Raw genomic sequence first — 23,502 nt, 5'->3', positions numbered from 1 at the left:
TTACCACTGTGGCCAGAAGGGCTGTAGACCCAGCTGGTTTCAAACATCTGTGCCAAGACAGAGAAACCATCTCCTTTGTGGACTCCTGGAACTGAAGCCTAAAACATTTCTTTTGCCTATCTAGTGACACCTGGTAAGTTGTTTCTCTTATGTTATTTATACTGTAACTTGCGGTTGTTGTTGTTTGTTATAAACTACATTTTTTAGAGCAGGTTTATATTTACAGAAAAACTGAAGAATCTAGTTCAGAGTACATCAATATATTTGATGTCCAATTTCCCCTATGATCTGAGTATCATATATTTTTTACAATTAATGGGCCAATATTGGTATATTATTCTTTTTTTTTTTTTTTGACAGGCAGAGTGGACAGTGAGAGAGAGACAGAGAGAAAGGTCTTCCTTTTTGCCGTTGGTTCACCCTCCAATGGCCGCCGCGGCTGGCGTGCTGCGGCCAGCGCACCGCGCTGATCTGATGGCAGGAGCCAAGTGTTTATCCTGGTCTCCCATGGGGTGCAGGGCCCAAGTACTTGGGCCATCCTCCACTGCACTCCCTGGCCACAGCAGAGAGCTGGCCTGGAAGAGGGGCAACCGGGATAGAATCCGGTGCCCCGACCGGGACTAGAACCCGGTGTGCCGGCGCCGCAAGGCGGAGGATTAGCCTAGTGAGCCGTGGCGCCAGCCAGTATATTATTCTTAACCAAAGTCTACACTTTATTCAGATTTGTAGTTTATTTCTAACATCCTTTTCCATTCTCGGGCCCCCTCCAGGACATGACATTGTCTTTAGTTATGTCTCCTTAGGCTCCTCTTGGCTGTCACAGCTTCTGAGACTTTCCTGGTTTTTGATGAGTTTGACAATTTTGCAGAGTATGGGACAGGTGTTTTGTAGGATTCGTCTCTGCAAGCATGTGTCTGAAGTTTTCTTATGATTACACTGGAGTTAGGGGCTTGGGGAGGAAGATCGCAGAGCTCATGCCGTGTTCCTCACGTCATGTCAAGGGCACACACTGTCGGCAGGATTTGTTGGCTGAGGCAGTGTTTGTCAGATTACTCTTTGCCCCCTGATTTCCATACTGGACACTTTGGAAGGAAGTCTGTGTGCCAAGCTCACACCTAAGGAGCTGGGAGTCATGCTCCTCTCCTGGAGGGTGGATAATCTGCCTGAATTATTTGGAATTTGTCTGTATTCTAACTATTCCCTCTTGCCTGATTGTCTTAAAGTAGGTTTTTTTGTTTGTTTGTTTTGTTTTTGTAGAAGTGGATTTTAAGGCAAAAGCCAGTGAGCTATAACTGGAGAGAATCTGCTTTTAGTTTGAATTTTGCCTAAGTGTGATCTCAGGCAAGTCATTAATCATTGCTCCCAAAAGAACGATCGCAGGCATTGTTGGCAGCAGCACTACTTCCTGATAAGAAGGGAAATGTTGTCTTATGCCTCATTAGCTTTGACAAGCTTGGGAGAGCAATATGAGAAGATTCAAATTCATTTCGTTAGAATCTGATAAAGTACGTTATGAAAATTTCTGCTTATTTTATTTACCTATTCACCTGGGGATAAGGATGGAAAAAAAAAAAAGATCCTACCAAAGCCCTTTCTATTGCAACTGCCTCCGGAGGCTACAGTGTCACGCACATTTGCTGATGTGTTAATGTGGAAAATGGATCTCTTTTCCTTTGAGGACTTGAAGACCCTTGTTTTACCTTTGGTTTCTAAGCTGTTGTGTTTAAATTGTTCCTTTGGGAAATACGTTGTTTGCAAGAACAGTACAGTGTCCATTAAGGTGGGAGGAAATGTTGTCAGTGCCAAAGGTACTTGAACCTGAACCTAGAACTTAAAAAGAAGGGAAATAGATCCTAAATGTCATCATCATTCCATCATTTTATGAGAATCTCTTCATCCCTATCCCATACTTCATCCTACCTCCTCATGGGAGGATGACCCTTGACCAAATCCATCAAAGAAGATGGTATAGCATCCTCAGTGTGACAGACCCTCGCACAAGAATAGGAGTCGGTCCATCAGCCAAGGTGGCATCTGTTTCCCCCAAACAAAATAGACCTGGTCCACATGAATCCTGGCACTGATTTCTAGTTTGATTAACTTCACAATATTTCAAAAAAACATTTGTACAGATACTTAAGTGCTTATAAAGCAATTTCATAAGCATTATCACATTTAATCCTGGTAGAGGTGTTCCTACTCTGTATTTTGGAAACTGGGGCTCAAAGAGATCAAGCGATTTGTCTAGTGTCACAGGATATGTAGGAGCAGGATGCAAAAACCCAGGCATCCTGACTCCAAATCCAGATTAATTTCGTCCTCACCATTTACAGTTTGGAAGGCAAGTCCTGCGTGTAGGCACCTTGCCCTTTTGTTCTCTTTTAAATTCCCAGAGTCTGGAACAGTGCCTAACTCACATAAATGCTCAACAGGAATTTGTCGAATGAATGAGTAAAATAAATATAATCACTATCATTATAAAGCTTACCATCTAAGATAGATTCAAAAGGTATACTTCATCCAACAAATATTTGCTCACTGCTTACTGTGTACCAAGGATTTGTTTTGCAAATGGGACTAAATCGAAGTTAATGATCAAAATGCCCCTTAAAGAAATGTGTTCATTTAAGCACTTATATTTTTCTCTAGTAGTGATGTTTGGGGCCAGGGGTAGGAATGAAAGAACAAAGAATCCTCTCAAGAGGGGTTAATGAAGTGAGGCAAGGTAGGGTGAGAGGAGATTCTGATGAGAGAAGTAGGGGGGAGGATCAGGACCTTTCTAATTCACAGTAAACACACTCACTTCTGCAGTAGACATAGAACAGATGTGGTGGCAATGGATGCCTCTGATGCTGTCTCTCTGGTGCATTTTACTTCTGGGGGCATTTTTTAGGGTTTACAGGCAGTAGCTTTAGCTTGAATCCCTATGTGCACTTTTATCAAGTTGTTGCTCTCCCTCCTATTCAACAGCTTTCACTCTCCAAAAACACCTTTGGTGGGCACTTGAGATAACCCTCCTTTGTGGGCACTACTCCTGCCACTTTCCTACATTTGTTTAAATCGTGCCCATTGATGCTTCTTAGTGTAATGCAAAGAGCAATGAACTTGGAGCCAGGAGACCTGGATTCAAGTCCTCATAACCATTCCCTTACTAATGTGACCTTGGACAATTTTCTTCCCTTCTCTGAATCTCAGTGTCCAAATTAATAAAAGAAGGGTTCCAATATTCTTTATTTAATTCCACCATATGCTGATGAATTTGTGTTTGCCTCTGTTATTTTTCTACAAGAAAAAAAGACAGTAAGTAAGCACAAACAGAAGAAAGAGAGAGTGAGAGGAGCAAGAATAACTGTCAAAAGTCACAGTCATTTAGCAGGAAACCAGTTCTGTGCAGCCTTCCTGTGTTTAGCTAAATGTGCAGAGTCTTGTTTAAAAGATGCTATTCTTAAGCCCAGTGCACATGAATGTAAATAAGTATCAAAAGCAAAACTGCTAACCACAGAGTTGGAATATGTTTACAAGTGAAAGAAACCACTCACACAGAACCTGGCCTGACTGAGCAGCTTTGGACTATTTTCAACTGCTTCTCCACAGAAACCAGACTTTTCTTTTTTTTTTTTTTTGACAGGCAGAGTAGACAGTGAGAGAGAGAGACAGAGAGAAAGGTTTTCCTTTACCATTGGTTCACCCTCCAATGGCCACTGCGGCTGGCGCACCGCGCTGATCTGAAGCCAGGAGCCAGGTGCTTCTCCTGGTCTCCTATGCGGGTGCAGGGCCCAAGCACTTGGGCCATCCTCCACAGCCTTCCCAGGCCACAGCAGAGAGCTGGACTTGAAGAGGGGCAACCAGGACAGAATCCAGCACCCCGACCGGGACTAGAACCCGGTGTGCCAGCGCCGCAGGCGGAGGATTAGCCTAGTGAGCCGCGGCACTGGCCAGAAACCAGGGATGGAGCCACTAATTGCTCCATCCCTTTGGGGGCAAGTGGATTACGGCGTCATTTGAGGAAGGACTATGTTGCTGACAGTTGTTGACAGACATTCCTGTGTACTTACCCATGGAATAGCTCATCTACTCGCTTTCTTGTCCTAATTCACTTAGGTTTTGATTGCCTTTGCATTTTCAACTTATTTCCAACCAGGGACTGATTGTGTTTCTCATGAAATTAAGTAATCTCAAACAGAAGTTCCATTATCAGCATTTCCAGTGAGCATTTCACAGTAAAAACATAGAATCTTGGGATTTGAAGAAGCCCTCTAATTCATCTAGCTAGTCCCATGCCACCATTAGGTGGTCATACCAGGAATGGGCTCAGCTACCTCCAGTGGCAGGAAATTCATTACTTTCTAATGGAGCTCATTCCATTGGTATGATTCTGACTACTCAAGACTGGTAATCCCAAATACTTGCTTATACCTTCCATCTAGTGGATGTGGTTCTACCATCTTGGAACCAGAGAAGATACGCACCACCTCTCTTCTGTATGTAACTCCAAGGCCATAGGTTTGAAGACCACTGTGCAGTTCCTTCCCCTGCTTCTGCCTTTGCCTGTGTCTTCCTTTCTATAAGGAAGGCGGTTCCCAGTCTTCTGGAGAAATCCTCATTATTAATGCTGTTCCAATGTCATGCTTGTCTGTCTGTTCCTACGCTTTGCTTTATCCTTTAAGCCGGGGTCTAATCATATAATGAAATGAATTTGGCTTTTGTATATATCCTTCTGTACATTTTTTGTACAGATAATGGCTAGGGAGATCCATTCAGCAAATATTTATTGTCAGTCATTGCACTTCTTAGTAGAAATGTAATGTTGAAAAAATGCAGTCCCTTGACCTGGAAGAGCTCATATTTCAATAAGGAGGAAGGGATAAAAACAAAGCACAGTCAACAGAGGGGTGAGTGGCACAGTGGGGACAAAATAGAGGAATGACTGGGAATCCAGCATCATTTCACAGAGAAAATGCTAAAACAGGATCCTGAAGGAAAAAAATACAACTCAGAAGAACAGGGGAAAGGCACCCACTAAAGGCTAAAGTCCATGGAAGTGCAGTGTATACTCTGGTTTGTGTGGGATGGCTTGAGGGAGGGCCACAAGAGAAGGCGCTGAGAGGTAAAGGGCTGAGATCTTGCATGTCACTGGGGTTCGCACCACTTCTCAGCCAGGCACAGTGGTTAGTGTCTGCAAGCCCAACTAAGAGCTGTCTCGGCCGACTTGTTGCGGCTTTCACTTGTGGGTAATGTGTAAATGAAGCAGTCTCCCTAACACCTATGGATCTCATGGGAGTGGGCAGATCAGGGGGTTTTGCATATTTCAAAAGGAGCTGTGATTCTGCTTGTGACATTCACAGCTGAGTGATCCCAACAGAAACATTAGCTATGGAGAGGAAGCACTTTGGGTGCTACCCACGTCTCCCCCAGATTCTCTTCTGTGGATGAAGACAAAAAAGCTCCAGGACAACATGTTCCCAAACACTTCACACCGTGCCCTCTGTTAGGAGCATCCGTGGGTCTCCAGGTCTCCCTACCCACCATGGCCCGTTTTCTGGGGGGCTGGACCCAGGCTGGCTCTGACACTGCTTTTGGCTGTGCCTCTTTTTCTCTCCCTCCTCAGATGCTCCATGTTTCAAGGGTGTTTTAGGCCCTAGCAGGGGTGTCCTAGTGGAAATGAGGATGGGGTGGTGTGGGAGGTCCAGGGAACTGGTTTCACATCTCGCCACTCCCAAGCCCCCGGTGTAACTCTGACACCTGCAAAGGCTTGTGGCCTGGGGTGAATGGAAGCTGAGAATATGGCGTTAGCTTCTGAGAAAAGAAAGACATTATCACACAGTCAACTGGAAAGGAAACACGAGGCAAAGCTCCAATCTGTCTCCCCCTCCAGAACCTGGGGCAGGTTCTAGGGGTTAGAGAAGACAGGCTGGTATGCAGAAACACTGGCAACGAAAGTTCTGACTAGGGACCTTAGTGTTGGGTCCTGCCCCTTCCATTAGCTAGGCACCAAGCACCTACATTAGGATCTCTGCCAAGAAGCAAACATTTCTTGGGTACTTGACCCTTACCCGGTGTTACCAACCCAGGGTGACTGAGAATTAATCTGCGGGGCTTTCTAGATTCAGTTAGATCCAGACAGAAACAGTTTGTTCTGAAATGTGTAGCTTTCAGGATCTCATGCCAAATCTTTACCCAGGAGCCATCCAACCACTTAGGGTCCATGCTGAACTTCTAGATCCAACCCAGTAGCCCAGTGTCATCTTATCCCATGCACGCTCACTTGACTCCAGAGCACGTCGAGGGCTCAGTCCATGCTTGTCTCCATTGGCTGGGAGAGCCCCCACTACACCTGTTATTGCCATAACAGGACCCATCTGAGCTGAGCCTGTGATCACAGCTATAACCCTAGGAAGATCAAAGGTTCCAGCCACCTCCCAGATTTTTGCTGAGATTCGTTGGCACTAACTAGCACTCGCACAATGCCCTGAGACTTAACCTGACTAGGACATAGATGTCACTCCAAGAAGCAAAGCTACGTGAATTCACCCTCATGGCTTGGGTCACCAGAGGTTTATTCTCACTCCAGCGTGAGCTATCTTCAATATGTCAGATAGCAAAGTTTAAATTTGTGCAGACACAAGAGCTCTAGAGAACCAATAGTCACACTTTGATCGTTGTCCTGTTTAAGCCAACAAGAAGTATACGTGGCACCTGGAGAGAGTCCAAGAAAAGTTAAAATGATCATAACCAATGCACAAGCAGATTTACACATTCTTAGATTTTGTTTTTGCACCTTCAATTACTTCTACCCCAACCCCTCTTCGTATTTTGTCTTTTCAGGCCGGTTCTCCTAAGTGGACAGGAGGAAGAGTTTGCCTAAGAAGAAATGGCAGAAATTGGGGATTTGGTGGATCAGAAGCCACACCCAGGTAACATCCCTGGAGCATCCCCTATGAATAAATAGGAACTTAGTGCTGTTATCTGGCCAAAGCCAAGTGGATGAGACCATATTTAACTGAGGCTGTTATTCCTTACTCTTTATTCAGAAACTGCTTTCTCATAAGTTTCAACAGTGAATGCCTACAATAACTGTAATAGCTATTCATAATAAAAGGAATTGTCTGACCAGCAATTAAACTTGAGGGCTTTTATTTTCTTAAAAAAAGAGACTGATCTGGAAAATCACCTTGGACATTCTAGAGATAGCCTGTTTCAGGGGGACGAGGCAAGGCCCTAGCATGGTGTCTCGTGGATTTCCTTGCAGAGGAAAGGGGTGCATGGTAGAGCCTGTCCTTAAACGGTGAAGCCCACTGGAGTCAGGGCAGGTGGCTGCTCTCCCTCAGAAGCTATCATGGGGCCCCTGGAGCTCATCAGGGAACTTTCCCAAGGAGGATGTCAAGAAAGTAACCCCCTCATGCAGAAAGCAGGAATGTATCATGTCTTGTGTTTTGAGAACTGAGGAGAGAGTGTACTCACTCCTAGGAGGTGAATCCCCTTAGGGAGAAGGAGGCCGTGTTTCCTGGTTGGGGGGGGGGGGTAGTGAGCAGCCTCTGAAGCACAGCTGGCCGCGAAAACTGGGAGAATGAACCTTGGGGCTGCCCTTGGCTGCAGTTAGCCCTGAGACGTGGGGTTGCTTCTCTTGGAAGATGCAAGGGATCTGCCGAAGGTTTGAGTGAACCGTGAACTTGCATCTTTGTCCAGGTCAATTTTCAAAAGTGACACCTAGTGGCCACAGGAAGCAAAAGCAGTAGTAGCCTGAGCATTTGGGGGGACTGCCTCCATCCACCCCTACTGCTCTCTGCTAGATTCAGCACAGAATGCTGGAAAGGACAAGGCGGGACCCAGCAATGAAAGATAACAATAAGAGCTTTGATCCAGGTTCAGGCCACTTCATTCCAATTACTGCTTAATGTAGAAATACTGCCCTTCATGACTGAAATCCAGAGTGGAATACTGTCTCCTTTCCATGTGGTTTTTCATTGTAGATAATGAAAGAAGAGTTTAAAACTCTGTTTTTTTTTTTTTTAAATTGGACTTTTTAGCTTTTGCTTTGGTTGAGAAGTAAGTTTCCAATCTTTCTAATCTTTTATCAGATTAGTTAGAAGTCCTTAGAAATTAAGGGCCCCTGAGATACGGACTGTCCTTTGTTTTGTAACATGGCTAACAGACCGTGCAAACACTGTTTACACAAGAGTTCCTGAGTCAGAGTCCACATCCTTTTATGTTCTTTCCACAGACAGGTTGTGGAAACATCCTGGAATTCTGCGATGCCTTTTGGACCCCAGACTGAAGTGTTCTTCAGCCTGTAGCTGGCTGAGATGCCTGAGTAGCATTCTCTTTTCTTCCCCGGCCCAGCAACCACTTGGTATTTAGTTTAATGCAGTCTTTCAACTGAGCCAGGGTGAATTCTTCCAGTTGCACTCAGTCGTAAGTCAGCATGTCTAAGAGAGGAGGGTGTGAAGGACAAACTCTTTCAACTCCCTGTCACTGCCTGAGCATGAGGTGGCAGAGATTCAGACCTCGGAAAACAGCGTGGCTCTGTGCTAAAATATCCTATGAGGTGTGAGCTGGCTCGTGAAGGCAACAGGATTTGTGCTGGCATGTGCAATGCTGAGTGGAGCAGGGAGGCTGCCCGAGCTGTCTGGGAGACCCACATCTGGACCCCAGTGGCAGAGGCGGGCCTTCTGCTCAGACAGTCATCCTGGGTCCCCAAGGGAAGCTCCTTCTCTGTCGTTCTTCAGGGATGATGACCTCCTCATGTCTGTGAACTTAGAGTGATAGGACTCTTGGGGATCCACTCTTCCAGTGCACCTCTCAGCCATTTCCTAAGGCACAAGCTAGCCGCAGGGCCACTCACTGGGCTGGGACTCTTCCCAACCACCTCCATCCCAAGCACCTACCTGTCACCCCTTTCTAACCTGGTGAACATTACCCAGAAGTGTTTGCTTCAACTCAGCCAGAACATAACATTTGGGTTAAACCCCTTCCTTGGGTTTTGGGGTCCCACATAGCCCATTTCATAATCACAGGAGACTATGTGAATGAATCTCTGCAGAACTACAAAAATCTGCGTCTGATTTCTATTCTTGCATTTCTGAGGAAGCTGCTGCTAACGTCTTTCCTTGAAGAAGGGTACAATTTTCCCCAAATTTAATCTCCAAGGGAGATCATCTTATAAGACACACCCCCCCACCTCAAATTCTTATAGTAGTATTGTCAGCTCTCTCATTTTACAGATGAAGGAACTGAGGTTCAAGGAGAAGTCATTTGCACTGGATATGTGGCCCCCTTCTTTCTTCCACATTCTGCTCTTTGAAAAAATAGTTGCTGGATCTGGACCAGGCTGAAGCCAGGAGCCAGGAACTCAACCTAGGGTCTCCCCTGTCGGGGGCAGGTACCCAGATACTTGAGTTATCACCTGCTGCCTCCTAGCGTACACATTAGCAGGTGGCTAGAATCGGAACAGAGCCAGGACTCAAACCCTGGCACTCTGGTACGGAATGAGGGCATCCAAATGGAGTCTTCACCGTTTCACCCAATGCCTGCTCTGCATTCTGCTTTTCATCAAAAATATCTTACCCAGTCTGAAAAGAACTCCCAGAAACCTTTCTTCATCCTAGACTTAGCCCTATCTAGGCCTTTTCTCTGCGCAGTTGGTTGATTTCCTAGCACTTGACATCTGGCTCAAAATGTCTACCACTTTAACTTCTAAGGGACTGCAGAGAGGAACTTTTCACCTGCAGAGATCTGTAGAACTCTACATTTTGGAGCTAAATGCAAAAAGTCCCATGACTCTGAGAAGTAGGCACCGAGGTGGAATGACTCAACAATGATCTTTTCCGAGTGAGCTGCCTGGCAGACGAAGCTGGCAGAGGTCCTCTTAGAACCTTGGGGTCTGGGCACTGATAGAAGTGAGGCGAAGATACTGTGCCCCTGGACCTGTAATTTCATAAAACTTTTCTTTATCTCTAGTTCATGATGACTTATTTAGAGAGCCGATGAAAAAAAAGCGGCGACTGGATCGAGACCGGCGGTTCCGAGCGTTTCCCTCACTGGAGCAAAGTGCCCTTAAGGAGTGTGAGTGTCATGAGCTGTGGTGTGGCTTGTCTTAATGTGGCTCTGGGTTCTTCCAGCTGTGTAAAAGGCTCAAAGGAAGATAAGGCTACATCTGGGAGCTGGATAACCCATCTTCAAACGAACCTGTTCCAGAAAGAGAGACCTCAAAGGATCTGCAGCTCTTCACTTGTCTCCAGGCGTCTGGGTGGTAGGGCTGTTATCAAAATAACTGCTTCCCAGTTAGAGTAAAGACTGTGAAAATGAGCAGTTGGTTCCTTTCAGGGGTGTTTATTTGGTGTGTTTGCATTTGGCTTTTTGTGTGACCTCAGGAAAAAAGCAATCATAAGAGGGTAACAGCCATGGCGAAGCCCATGATGACATCTGGAGTTTCAGAGCAGACTGGCTATTTGGAGCTTTTTAGAATCCATGGTTGTTATCTCCAATGAACTACTATCTCTAGTGTCAGAAAACTTATCATCTTGTATAGCTGGCTTTTCATTTCATTTCTTTTCTCCCTGCTCTACAATATTCTACAGTCTCTTCCTTTGGAGATCTGGTACTTGGTCCCTGCCAGGTGTGTTAAGGTGATGTGTCTCTGCTGATTCCAGATGAAAGATTGGAGTCCAGGACCAGACGGGTTTTGAGCAACACTTACCAGAAACTTATTCAGTCTGTCTTCTTGGATGACAGCATTCCTAGTGGAGTCAAGTATCTCATGTGAGTCTGAAACCTACCGCCTTTAAACCTTGCTTTAGTGTAACACCTTCAGTGCTCATGGGTATGTTTCCTAAAAACAAGGGGGAGTTATCAATTAGAAACCAAGCAAAGGCTAAACATTTCTGCAGCTTTGGCCCATAATAATAATTCTTATTACTGATCATTGCCATTCACTGACCATCACTATTGTTACTGGCCCACTACTTTACATGTAAATCAAACTTCGTTTAATCCTCCCAATACCCCTGTCAAGTAGAAGCCATTATCATACTCCCCATTTTACTGAAATTGAGGCTCAGTGAGGCTAAGACATTGAGCAAAGTCGCATTGTTGCTAAGTGAAAGGGCCCCAAATCCCACCCAGGTCACATGACTCTAAGCCCAAGACCCAATGATTTATGCTGAGCTGACTTGACGACTTGAGCCTATGTCTCCTTCTCAGGAAAACTGTGGGTTTCTCCTAACACTATTTTACCCCTACACAAATGTTATTTCTAGGGTCAGGAATTTGCAATTTCTGTAGAACATAAATAAAGATGCCTCACAGCTATATAGACATTACAGGAATTGCATAGAGCTATTTTACCAAATAGTTTTTGCAGACATCAGAGACTCAGAAGGATGTAGTTCCTTGCCAAAGAACAGATCTCAGTTCCTTTGCATTCTGTTCCAATGTTCTTCCCAGTACACTTTGATCATGATCATGTGCATTTAAACATTGATCCAGAAATAGGCTTCTTGCCTTGATTGAAAAGCCTTCATTGGACCCAATCTACGTTGGATTATTTGGGAGCACAGGGGCTGGGAAGAGCTCCCTAATCAATGCCATCATCCAGAAAGCCATGTTTCTACCAGTGTCTGGAGAAAGTACATGTACTTCGTGTATTGTACAAGTGAGCTCAGGCTACTGTGAGCAGTATGAGGCTAAAATCCACCTTCTTTCTGACCAGGTAAATGCTCGCTCCTTCCTCCCCCACCCTCCCTTCCCTGCTTTTCCTTCACTGCTTCTTTGGGCCTGTTTCCTCATTGACAAAACTTGGATAAGATGGACTTGTGGGGTAAGATGATAAGTAAGGGATAAGTACTGTCACCCGGTCTTCCACAGGGCACAGTGGACTTCTTGTGTCATTGTTTTCTGTGTCTGTGTCATGAAGGCTTGTCCCTACTCTGCCTTGGCAGGAGTGGAAGGAGGAGCTTAAAAACTTGACTAAACTCCTGCACAGGACAGAGGACCTGAGTGGAGAAGAGGCAGATGCGTGGGACAAGGATGATGATGCCATGGAGGAAGCCATGTGTAAGCTACAAGTGGTGTATGGAATGGGGGCAGAAAATAAGAGTTACAAGGAGTTACTGAGGGCAAAGCCCAAAGCGAAGATTCCCACCTCCAGAGTCATCACCCTCAAGGCAGAAGAGGTAGTTTCAACATTGTTTATTCTTTATTTCATGGTGGGTCTAAAGCATAACAATTCAGTGTGTTTAGGGCAGTTGCTCAAAGTACAGAGTTTCTGGGAGAAATAAGTTGACACCCAAATCAGAATTACCCATGTTTCAAGTTATCTCTCACCATTTATGGTTGTCAAATGAGAATCTTGGTGTCTTAATGGAAGGATTTTTGTGCACAGAAAAGACCATTAACAATTACTTGAAGAGTAATTTGCAATGCTTTGGCTGCAAATGATTTTTAAAAGTCTTATAATGACTTAAATAAATAGGGGTTTATTCATTTTCTTATATAAGATGTCTGGAGACATTTGGGGTCTTATATTGGTTTAGTGGTTCAGCAATGTCAAGATTAGCACCTTTTAGATTCCCTTGACCTTCTATCATACTCATAATGATAAAATTTCTGCTGAATTACTAGACATCACAGCTAGCCTCATGAAAAGAAGAAGTAGATAAAAGGTAGAACCAACCACATAGCCTCTTAAATCAGGAAGTAAAAGCTTTCCCAGAAACACTAATGACACATTTCTTCATTGTTCATGGTCCTTTGTAGCTGGAAGGAAGTCTAGAGAAAGAAAAAGACTTGTCATTATTTGCTTAGACCTATCTCATTCCACTGCTTCCCCAAAGAAACAGACACAAAAAGTCAAGATTCTGCTGGCATAGGCAGAAATGAGGATGTATATTGGATAGACAACTGGTAGAGCAGTATTTTTGCCTTTATAATCATTATTCATTTTATTAAGATTTAATTTATAAATTAAAACAAATTATGTATGGTGCCAACATTCAATTTACTGAAGTACATTTAAAATTAAATCTAGCTTTTCTTGTGTAGTAAAAGTCATCTTTAAAATGTTGATATTCTTTTTATAAATAGGGCTATTTTTGTATAAAATAAGAACAAAATAAGAACACCTGTCTCAAAATGTAATGATCAGTTGTCTCCTGATTGTAAGACAAATCATCCTTAGTTATTTAATGCTACTTACATAATTAATCAAATTTTCTCAGAAATTTTACGTTAAAGTTTAATATATTCTCTCAAAATATTGTTTATTAAAAATATTGTTTATTAATTAGTCTGAGACACAGAAGAAGGGATGGAGAGGGATATAGAGAAAGAAGAAAGAGGTGCAAGGAGAGAGAGAGAGAGAGAGCGAGCGGGCGAGCACTTCCAGCCATTGGTTCACCCCAAAATGCCCACAAAGGCCAATACCAGATCAAGCCAAGGCCTAGAGCCAGGAACTCAATCCAGACCTCCCACGTAGGTTCCTGGGACTATTTGGTCTATCACCTGCTTCTTCCCAAGATGTGCATGAGCAGGAAGATGGAATAGGAAGCAGAGCTGATACTTGAACCAGGCACTCCGATAATGGGTACAGGTGTCCCAACTGCTGGAGCAAATGCTGCCCCGTTCCTCTCAAATTGTTTTAGATACTTGACCAGCCACGTTTAGAAATAAATGAATGAAGCCCGGCACTGTGGCTTAACAGGCTAATCCTCCGCCTTGTGGCGCCGGCACACCGGGTTCTAGTCCCGATCGGGGAGCTGGATTCTATCCCGGTTGCCCCTCTTCCAGGCCAGCTCTCTGCTATGGCCCGGGAAGGCAGTGGAGGATGGCCCAAGTGCTTGGGCCCTGCACCCGCGTGGGAGACCAGGAGAAGCACCTGGCTCCTGGCTTCGGATCAGCACGATGCGCCGGCCGCAGCGGCCATTGGAGGGTGAACCAACAGCAAAAAGGAAGACCTTTCTCTCTGTCTCTCTCTCACTATCCACTCTGCCTGTCAAAAAAAAAAAAAAAAAAAGAAAGAAATGAATGAAACCTTTTCAAAACACTTAGCCACCTCTTGTATACCTAAAACACACACACACATACAGTATCTTTTCTTATATTTAAATGAATAAAACACTATTAAAATGATTATATTCTTTTATCTAAAATATAGACTGACCATATTCAGAGAAACACATTGATTACAAATCTGGGTTGAATACATATAACTTACACAAATGTATCAATATAATGTTTATTCCCCACTTCAGTATTAAATACTCTTTCCCAGCATCATAAGTTTACCCATTGAAACAAGGGGAACAGAATTACCATTTAAATGGTTGATGTTATGAATTCAGGGTTTCCGTCAGGAATTCTGGGCTGAGATGAGGAATCTTAGCTTTTCATCCATAATGCTTGGCCCTAGACCATAATTTACTGGGTGAGTCCTCTTAAAGAAAGGGGCTCTTCGAGCCTATGCCTTTTCGTGTTCTTCCCCTTTAACATATCTGCTCAAGTTTTAAATGAAAATATCTTAAATGTACGTTACTATTTTCCTTTTCATAATTTGTCCCTTGATTAGGACTAAAGAAATCTGTTACTCCATACTCAGATTGCAACAAATCCACTGATTTAATCTGAATTCTGAATCTGTAATCTTCTCTTTCTTTCAGGGTCAGTCTATATATATTTATTAACAATGACTACTATACATTCCACATTTTATGTCTCCTGAAGTACCCCAGTTGAGATTCACTGCTGTGGTTGCTGTCATGAACGTGTTGTTGTCCCAGGATGCATTTAAGCAGGAACATAGGCCAAGCTCTATTCCATGTCCTATCCATTCTCATTAAAATATCTTGGTCCAGCTATACATCAGGTTTCCTCTTTGTACACAGAAGATAAATTTAAAAAAATTTTTTTAAAAGACATTTATTTATTTGAGAGACAGAGTTAGAGATAGAGACAGAGATCTTCCATCCACTGGTTCATTCCCCAAATGGTTGCAACTGCCCAAGCTGTGTGGATTTGAAGGCAGGGGTCAGGAGCTTCTTCCACGTCTCCCACGCAGGTTCAGGGGCCCAAGGAGTTGAGGCCATCTTCTACTGCTTTCCCAGGCCATTGCAGAGAGTTGGATCAGAAGAGAAGCAGCTGGGACATGACCTGGGCCCAAATGGGATGCTGGTGCTGCAGGCAGAAGCCACAGTGCAGCCCCTAAAAACCTTTTCAGAGTTAAATTTTCAGATAAATTTTCAATTTGGAAAAATAGGGTCACAATACCACTATTGATTTTTTTATAGTCATTGCTAGGTTTCTTAATAATTAAAATGTTTATAAAATTGCATATAAGTTACATTAATTTTAGAATGTATGGCATCGATGAAATAAATTTGCTTATTCAGTGATGTAACTTATCTGACTTTGGTTTCTTCATCCATAAGTTACAAAGCTTGAATTTCCTGGTTTCCAGGTCCTTCCTGACTCTCAAGGATGGGCCCCTCTAGACTGAATCATAGGTCTCCTTTCCCATTGTCCAGTGCTCTTGTTACCCTCACTCCACATGCCTTTGATGAACTTGAATCCCAGCCGGCCCAGGGTAAGAGAGCTAGGGGAATGGCTAGTATATGTGACACCATCCTTCTTCTTCAGGCAGGGGAGCTGTCTGTCAGATTGGACCCTTTCATTCGGACTCAGCGGAGAGGCTGGGATGGAGAACCACCTGAGACACAAATGTGGCCCTTGATCAAACATGTGGAAGTGACTCTTCCTAAATCTGAGCTGATTCCAGAAGGTGTCGTATTGGTGGATATTCCAGGCACAGGCGACTTCAACAGCAAGAGGGACGAGATATGGAAAAAGGTGATTCTCTTTCATAGGCTTCATCCTTTCCAAATCAACGAAGAATGTTGTATGCTTTCAGCTTTAGGGATTTTATGAGTTTGTTGGCATTGAATTCTTCTATTTTGTATGTTCTAAGCCTAAGGGCAATGGCAGGATATGGCTGGCCAGAGGCACCGAGGAGGGAGGAATCACAGGGTAGTCTTTGTAGCTGGAACAAGAGTATATGATATAAGAGAAAGGCCAGTTGTAGTGTGGTCAAGGAGCAAGGTGAGTAATTAAGACAGAGCAGTATAGGGGGCCATAAGCCAGCAGGAATGGAAACATAAAATAATCCCAAGTTAAGAGGGGTTTACTAACAGGACATCAAAGGAGCTTGTAAGATGCAACCAGACCTCAGGACCACCTGTTAGGATTGGAGCTCCTGTTCTCTCATTTGCTACCTATCTCCTGTGACTCTGCTTCTCCTTGTGCATCTAATTCTGCTTCCCTCTCAGCTTTCTTGACTTGGCCATTAAGATCAATATTGTCAAAAACGAATGCCTTACCCTTGTCTCTAAATGGCTTTGTAAATGATCTTTATTGATTAACTCAAATTCCCAAGAGGCAAAATTTAATGGATTCATGACAAGCTAATGACTTAGGTCTAGGGATTAGGTATCTATCCTAGTGCAACTAATGGTGGCTGAATGTGGTGGTTTGGATGAAGGTCCATCCCTTCAGCCAAAGCCTTGGCTAGGGGTTCAGTCCCAGTGAATGGAATGATTAGGTACCTCCTGGATGTGTGTGCCATCACAGTGTTAAGCATTGGGGGAGTTTGCTCTTACCTGTGTTTAAAGGTTGGAGTTTTTAAGAATGTAATCTCTTTGTTCACTGATTTTTCATTTATCAAACATATACGATGTACTAAACACTGAGGATGAAAAGCTTATAGCTAATATTAGTGACATTCGCTGACCATTTACTTTGTGCTGGTTACTTTTCTCAGTGAAGTACGTTACCTATTATAACACTGAGAATTGTTTTCTCCTAACTTTTACTACTTTAGCCTACATGATAAAACACAGTGCAATGGGAAATGAATGAAAAGTTGCAGAGTATGATTATTATGTTAAGAAGAATGTATAGTCATCCCTCAGTATCCATGGGGGTTGGTTTCAGGATACACACAGGATGCCAGAATCCACAGGAGCTCAAGTAACTTATATAAAATGGCATAGTATTTGCATATAACCCACATGCACCCACCCACATACTTTAAATCTTCTCTACATTATTATACTACCTAAAAGTATGTAAACAGTTGTTATACTACATTGTTTAGGGAATAATGACTGTGTCTCCATATGTTCAGTAGAGAACAGTTATTTTAAAAAGGTTGGGTCCATGAACACTGAACCTGACGATGAGGAGAGCCAACTGTATGTGTGTGCGTGTGAGTGTGAGTGTGTATAATGTTTGTAAATACACAGCCAAAGGAAGTCTTTGTCTCCTGGAAGGACACACACCAACTATGTACACCAGTTTCTGAATTTACTATCACTCTACTATATACATGTCTGTCTTGTTTATTTTACACAAACAACTTTTACAACTCTATGTGGAAAAATAGAGCAATGTTGAATGAGAAGTAATGTCTTCTACAAGGGGCTTAGAGTCTAATTGGAGAATTGAAATGTACAGATGACTAAATAAATAACAGAAAGTAATGTAGAAGAGGTACAAAATGCTAAGAGCACTTGGAAGTAGAAATTATCTCCAACAAGAGATCCCATTCCTTCAACAACCATCCCTAGAGCCCCTACTCAATTTTGTAATGGGCTCTGGATGGACAAAGTGCTTGTCCTGGGGAGTCTCCTAGTCCACACTGATGAACAAATCATGTCACCTGAAAAGGAGCACAAAATGATTGGCTTCCCATCTGGAGGGAGCTGGGGCCTCAGGGAGGAAGCTCAACCTCCAACAAGCAAAGAAGGGATTGGGCGTGGAGCCACTGAGCACCATTCTAGGCGTGTAAACAAAGATTAGAGGGCTGTGGAAGTTGCATGCTGGGAAAAGCACCTCTTCCTGAGTAGCTGGAGGGAGGAGCTTTGGTTGTATAAAGGAGGGGAGTGATAGTAGTCTGGAAAACTTGGCGATGGGCCTTTGATTTATTTTTCTTGGGGAAACCTGAAGGACAATAAGGACTAGGGCAAGTGACAGAGGAAAAAATGTGGAGGTAGAAGGGGCTCTGGGGCACAGATGGGGACCCAGGAACACAGTATCTGAGCTGGAAGAGGACGGGGAGGGATGGCCACTATCATGAGTCTGATGAACAGCCCAGCAGCTGCCAAAGCGTTCTGAATGCCTATGGGCAAGGGGAGCTCTGTGACCGTGGTTTCCTATCACATTTAGAGCAGGATGACTTCCGTATTTTATAGATGAAGAAATGGAGACTCAGAGAGGAGTGATTGCTCAAGACCACATAACTAGTGAGTGGCAGGATTTGAAATGGAGAGCAGATTTCCTAATTTCTCCACCAAGGCTCTATCTACCACTCTGGCCCTCTGGATATCTCTTTTATCTGCTGCCCTTAAGACAAAGGCAAGCCAAGCATCCTTCCTCATGGTTGACCTCAGGCCTGACCAGGTGAATCTTAGTTTCCCCAGGGTTTCAGACCTTGGAGTGGAGCTGTGCACCTCAGCTAGCTCCAGGCCAGACTGAACCATCAGTAGCTCAAGAAGGCAACCAGGCCCTCCTACTGGATGGAGCATGATTGTAGCTGGTTCAGATACATTGGGCAGCTTATCAAAGCCAGCATACTGGCTCAAAACACAGTCTAGGAGGATGTCAGACTGGAGTGTGGAGATGGTCCCAGCATGTTCTGCTTGGCCTCGACTCCCCTGCATTCCTGTGGGTTTGTGGTATTCTCTTACAAGACCTTACTGAAGGCTGCCCTCTTCCCAGAGAGAGCTGAGCATAGTGGCCTTCCCAACAAATCTCTGCCTGCCAGCTTTTCCTTCCCTTAGCTCAAACTCTTAGGAATTCAGACATCTCCAGGTCTATCAGTTAGAAGCCACAGACATTTAGATGTGTCACCCAAGCCTTCCTAGGAGGCCCTTTCTCATCATGGGAGAGTGGGGGCATGATGCCATTCCATCCAGTCAAGTCCTTCTTGCTTCGTAGATATGCTTCTTTGTGTGCTCCATGACTGTAACTACCAAATCCTAGACATTGGGGTCTTTGGGTGGGGCCTGAAATTTAACTACCAGAGCCTTTGTGATCGATGTCCTTTGTTCCTGTTGACTGATAGTCATTTGTTAAGCACCTGTAGTTGATCAGGACCGTAGGAAATACAAAGGTGGAAGAAGCTATTCTGGCCCTGGGATCCCCACCTGGGATCATTAGAACCTTCTGTGGCTGGATGGACAGCAGCTGCCCACTGTTGCCATCATAGAGCCCAGTCTATCCCTCAGTTGAATATAACTTGGGAAGTGGGAGGGCAGTGGCCATATTTATTTTCCCAGGTAAATGTAAGCCCATCCACACATAGAGAAGAGTCAGGAACCACAGCTGTGTGACCCTTTGCCAGTCCCTTTACCCCTCCTGGCTCGTTTGCTTCTCACAGAATCCAAGGGGTTTGTCTTCAACCCAAGAAAGTGGTGCTTCTAAAACAATGATCTGCAGAGCCAAAAGTTTTGTGAAAAGAGGGTGCTTGTCGTGAGCAGTGCAAATCCTTCACTCCCAGTTCAACCAGGGCCATTCTATTTTTACAAAAAGCAAGTTTACAGCTTGGAATTCTTCCTAAGAGCTCACTTGAAAAAGGCTCCACTGCCAAAAACACATTTGTAACCTGCGGCTCTAGGTCAAGTTCTCTCAGCTCTTTCACATTTGGGGTCAGATAATTCTTTGTTGTGGGAGTGGGGAGGCTGTCTTGGGCAAACGGGCTGTAACGACATTTTAACATTAGCAGATATCTTCCTGAGTGCAGTTAATTAAAATCAGTGAAATGAAGCAAAGTAGTGACTGAATTATCAAATCGCAAACGTGTCTGTCCTCTATGTGCAAAGCACTGTTCTGAGGAACCCCCAGGGAACTCAATCCCCGAGTTGGAACAGCTTTGCATTATGGAGATAAGACAAGCGAAATGAAACAGTAAGAGCATGCCACAGGGCAACACACGATTACTTGTCCCATGGAACTCATATTCAACAAAGCAATACTTGTGCCATAAATAAATAGTAATTTTACGCTCATTGGCCTTTTGTAACTTGAATCCATAGATGCCTGGCTTCCTGCCACCACTTCATGGCAGTGTGCTGATCGTGGCATACAAACATCCAAAGGATGTCACAAGGAGATGGCTTTGGAGTAGGTGCCTGGCTACAGCTAGTTCTGGAAGAGCAGTCGTTTTCCCTAGAGGACAGCTGAGGTAAAAGAAGCCAGTGATGCATGTGAGACTGGGGGATAGCTTTTGTCAATTCTGTCCTTCAAAAAGGCCACAGACACCTAGGAAGCCCCTCCTGTGGGCCACACACTGTGTTGGCGGTAATGTGGGTTCCAGGGAAAGGTACAGACAGCCCCTTCCCATCAGGGGAGTAGAGGGCCAACCCTGGCCAGTAACTCTGTCTGAGCGTTGCGATGGGCAGTAAGTCCAGGTGTTATGAGATGCAGAGGAGGGGGCAACCAGCCCATCAGAGAAGCATCCTCAGCAGAGTCTCAAAGAGCAAACAGGCTAAGCAAAGGCTGTGGCAAGTGCTGAGACCTAGAGAGTTAAAAGAGCAAGGCACGCTTATGAAATTCCAAGTAGCTCAGGCTGACTGGTGCAGAGAGAGCATGGTGCGAGGCAGTGAGCCATGGGACAGGAGAGAGAGGCAGGTTGTACTGATCCACTTGGAAATCATGTCCTCTGGAACCCAGACGTCACTCACATTCTTATACCCCTCGTGGGCGTGTCTTGTAGACCATCGATAAATGCTCTGTGATCTGGGTGATCAGCGACATAGAAAGAGTTTCTGGGGGAAGAGCCCACGAAGACCTTCTGAATGAGAGCATCAGAGCCTGCCAGCGGGGCTTCTGTACAGACATTGCCCTGGTGATCACCAAGACTGACAAACTCCACCTGCCAGAATATCTGAGGTAAGGCGCTGGGCTGGCAAGGATGCAGGCCAGCTAGAAGCCTTTTTCCAGGGTCCTGACTTCAGAAATGATGGAGTTTGTACCTGCAGCTTTGAGTGGGGATGAAAGGGAGGTCTGGTGACTTCCTGGGACACAAAGACACTTGAGAGAGTTGTCTCGTGGACTCTGAATTATGGGGCCCTCCTTCCAGGGGAGCACACACACGAGATGTAGACTGCACCTGTTGGATTGTGACATGTGATGGTCCCTGTGGCCGCCACACCTGGGAGACACATTCTGTGGCACTAGCTATAATGGCACAGCTTTTGAAGTACCAGGTTCTACTTCAGATTTGTCTACTCCTGAGATTTTAAATTCTTTTGGAGACATCCTCAAAGGATTTGAACTTTGGCCAAAAGTAAAAACATTCTCTTTAAGAGTTACATTCTGACCAATGAAAACCCAACGGAAGCACGTAGAGCTTACTGATGTGCTAATGAACGATTTCCATGTAGTTCTCTGTTCCTCCTGTAGCTGGGAAGGCTGTATTAAAAATTTTACTTATTTATTTGCAAGGCAGAGTTACAGAGAGGCAGAGAGAAGGAGTCTTCCACCCACTGGGTCACTCTCCAAATGGCCACCACACCTGGAGCTGGGCCATTCCAAAGCCAGGAGCCAGGAGCCTTTTCTGGGTCTCCCATGAGTGAAGGGGCCCAAGGGCTTGGGCCATCTTCTACTGCTTTCCCAGGACATAGTAGAGAGCTGGATTGGAAGTGGAGCAGCTGGGACTCTAACAGGCGCCCAGGTGGGATGCTGGCACTGCAGGTGGCTGCTTTACCTGCTACACCACAGTGCCAGCCCCAGAAGGCTGTATTTTATCTTCAATATTGGGACACACTTAAGAGCGAAAAGGGTGTTATTAGTCCTGATGAAGAATCCATGGGTGTCAAGCGGGCTGTGCTGAGTGCAGAGGGGATGTGCTGATGGCATGTAACCTTGTCTGTCAATGCCTCTGTGCTAATAAAAGCTTTTCTTTACTTGTTCCCTCCAGTGTTTTCCCTATATCTGTTGGGATGTAAGTCCCACTGTCGTCTCCAGGCATTCTCTTGCTCTCCTGGTCTAGGTTGGAATTTCTCCCACCAGGACCCCCAGAAGTTTTCTCTCCTTCCCCCACACATTTTGCCTGGAGCAGGGAAAAAAGTCCCAGTTGCACAGATGAGAAAACACTGGCTTAACATGGAGAATTAAAGCCAATTTTTTTGAAGGGGCTGGCATACTGCTGCAAGTTAAGCCACTGCTTACAACCCTGGCATCCCACATTGGTGTGGCAGTTCGAGTCCCAATTGCTCCTTTTCCAATCCTGCTAATGTACCTGGGAAAGCAGTGGATGATGGCTCAAGAATTTGGGTCCCTGCCACTCACATGGGAGACCTAGATGGAGTTCCAAGCTCCTGGATTTGGCCTGGCCCAGCCCCAGCCATTGAAGCTATTTGGAGGAGTGTATTAGTGGATAGAAGATCTCTTGATGTGTCTGCCTGTCTCTCTCTCTCTCTATCCCCCCACCCTTTCACTCTGTGTTTGAAATAAATAAACACTTTTTTTTGAATGGACATTGGAGATGGATCAGAAAAGAGAGCATTGAGCCAAAGAAAGAACTTATGCCAAGGCACAGAGGCTTGGCAGGGTATGCTGCTTACGGGGAAGTTGAAAAGACTACTGTGACACATGACAGAAGTTCAGTAATTGTGACATTTTTCTAATTTCATTTCAGGGAAAGAAAGATGGGAAATGTAAGTATGGAATAGTAATTTTTAAATGATACTTTTATGATCAATAATATATAATCCTAAAGTATGTGTATTCGAATGTATGGGCCAAATGAAAATCTGCCCAAAATGTGCATCTAATTCATCCCAGTTGATACACCCAGATTCTTTACATGCTGTTATTTCTTTTCATAATCTAGCAAACTAATCCAAGTCAGCGAGAGGCTGTTCTAGAAAGAAATGAAATGATCAAACTACAAAGGAATCGAATTCTCAAAGAAAAACTGAAGGTGAGTCAATAAATTTCACTATATACTTTCCTGCTTTCATGCTGCCAGACCTTGAGAAACAAATGCATATTAGGTCTTGTGTAGTAGTAGCAGGTGGCTAATTTGGACTACCTCAGTGTAGTGTTTAATGCCTTTGTGAGTTTAGGCAGCACTCACGATCTCTCTAATCCTCCACTTAAAATGGGGCATAATAGAATGGCATCTGCGATTATCTGAAGGATTGATTGAGCATGTGCTTTCCTGAAAAATGCAGAATACTTGAAAGTTTGTGGGAAATGGAATGAAAATATAAGTCTATTGTGTTGCAAAAGAAGATTGAAATCCGTGCAGTTTTTTTTTTTTTTCCCGTAACATGCACTCTCCATCAACTTTTTCAAGCCCATCATATGTCCAGGTAAAGCAGAGATCATGATATGGTATGAGGTATGCTTCAGTGGGAAGCATCAAAAGACCGGGAACACAGTGAGACAGCCCTGAGTCACCTGTACGAGTGGGAGGTGGTATCTGGAAGAGGTTAGGGAAACACTTTACAA

General features: G+C 44.4%; 1 protein-coding gene across 2 annotated transcripts in view; it reads left to right on the top strand.

The window, feature by feature from the left end:
• Positions 1–23,502, top strand: part of NUGGC (nuclear GTPase, germinal center associated) — a 52,428-nt gene continuing 28,926 nt past the window's right edge. The window contains exons 1-10 of one of the 2 annotated variants that reach the window (XM_062213503.1): positions 1–133; positions 6,826–6,914; positions 9,958–10,062; positions 10,650–10,758; positions 11,485–11,707; positions 11,937–12,170; positions 15,628–15,837; positions 20,759–20,934; positions 22,685–22,703; positions 22,880–22,969. In XM_062213503.1, coding sequence (XP_062069487.1) covers positions 6,872–6,914; positions 9,958–10,062; positions 10,650–10,758; positions 11,485–11,707; positions 11,937–12,170; positions 15,628–15,837; positions 20,759–20,934; positions 22,685–22,703; positions 22,880–22,969 — 1,209 coding nt within the window. In that variant the 5' untranslated portion in view covers positions 1–133; positions 6,826–6,871. The remainder of the gene's footprint in view (positions 134–6,825; positions 6,915–9,957; positions 10,063–10,649; positions 10,759–11,484; positions 11,708–11,936; positions 12,171–15,627; positions 15,838–20,758; positions 20,935–22,684; positions 22,704–22,879; positions 22,970–23,502) is intronic. The other variant, XM_062213504.1, reaches the window with a different exon arrangement.

The sequence above is a fragment of the Lepus europaeus genome, chromosome 16 (assembly GCF_033115175.1).
Source record: "Lepus europaeus isolate LE1 chromosome 16, mLepTim1.pri, whole genome shotgun sequence".
Classification (NCBI taxonomy): domain Eukaryota; kingdom Metazoa; phylum Chordata; class Mammalia; order Lagomorpha; family Leporidae; genus Lepus; species Lepus europaeus.
Note: the sequence above shows the minus strand (reverse complement) of the source record. Positions and strands in the feature narration are given on the sequence as shown.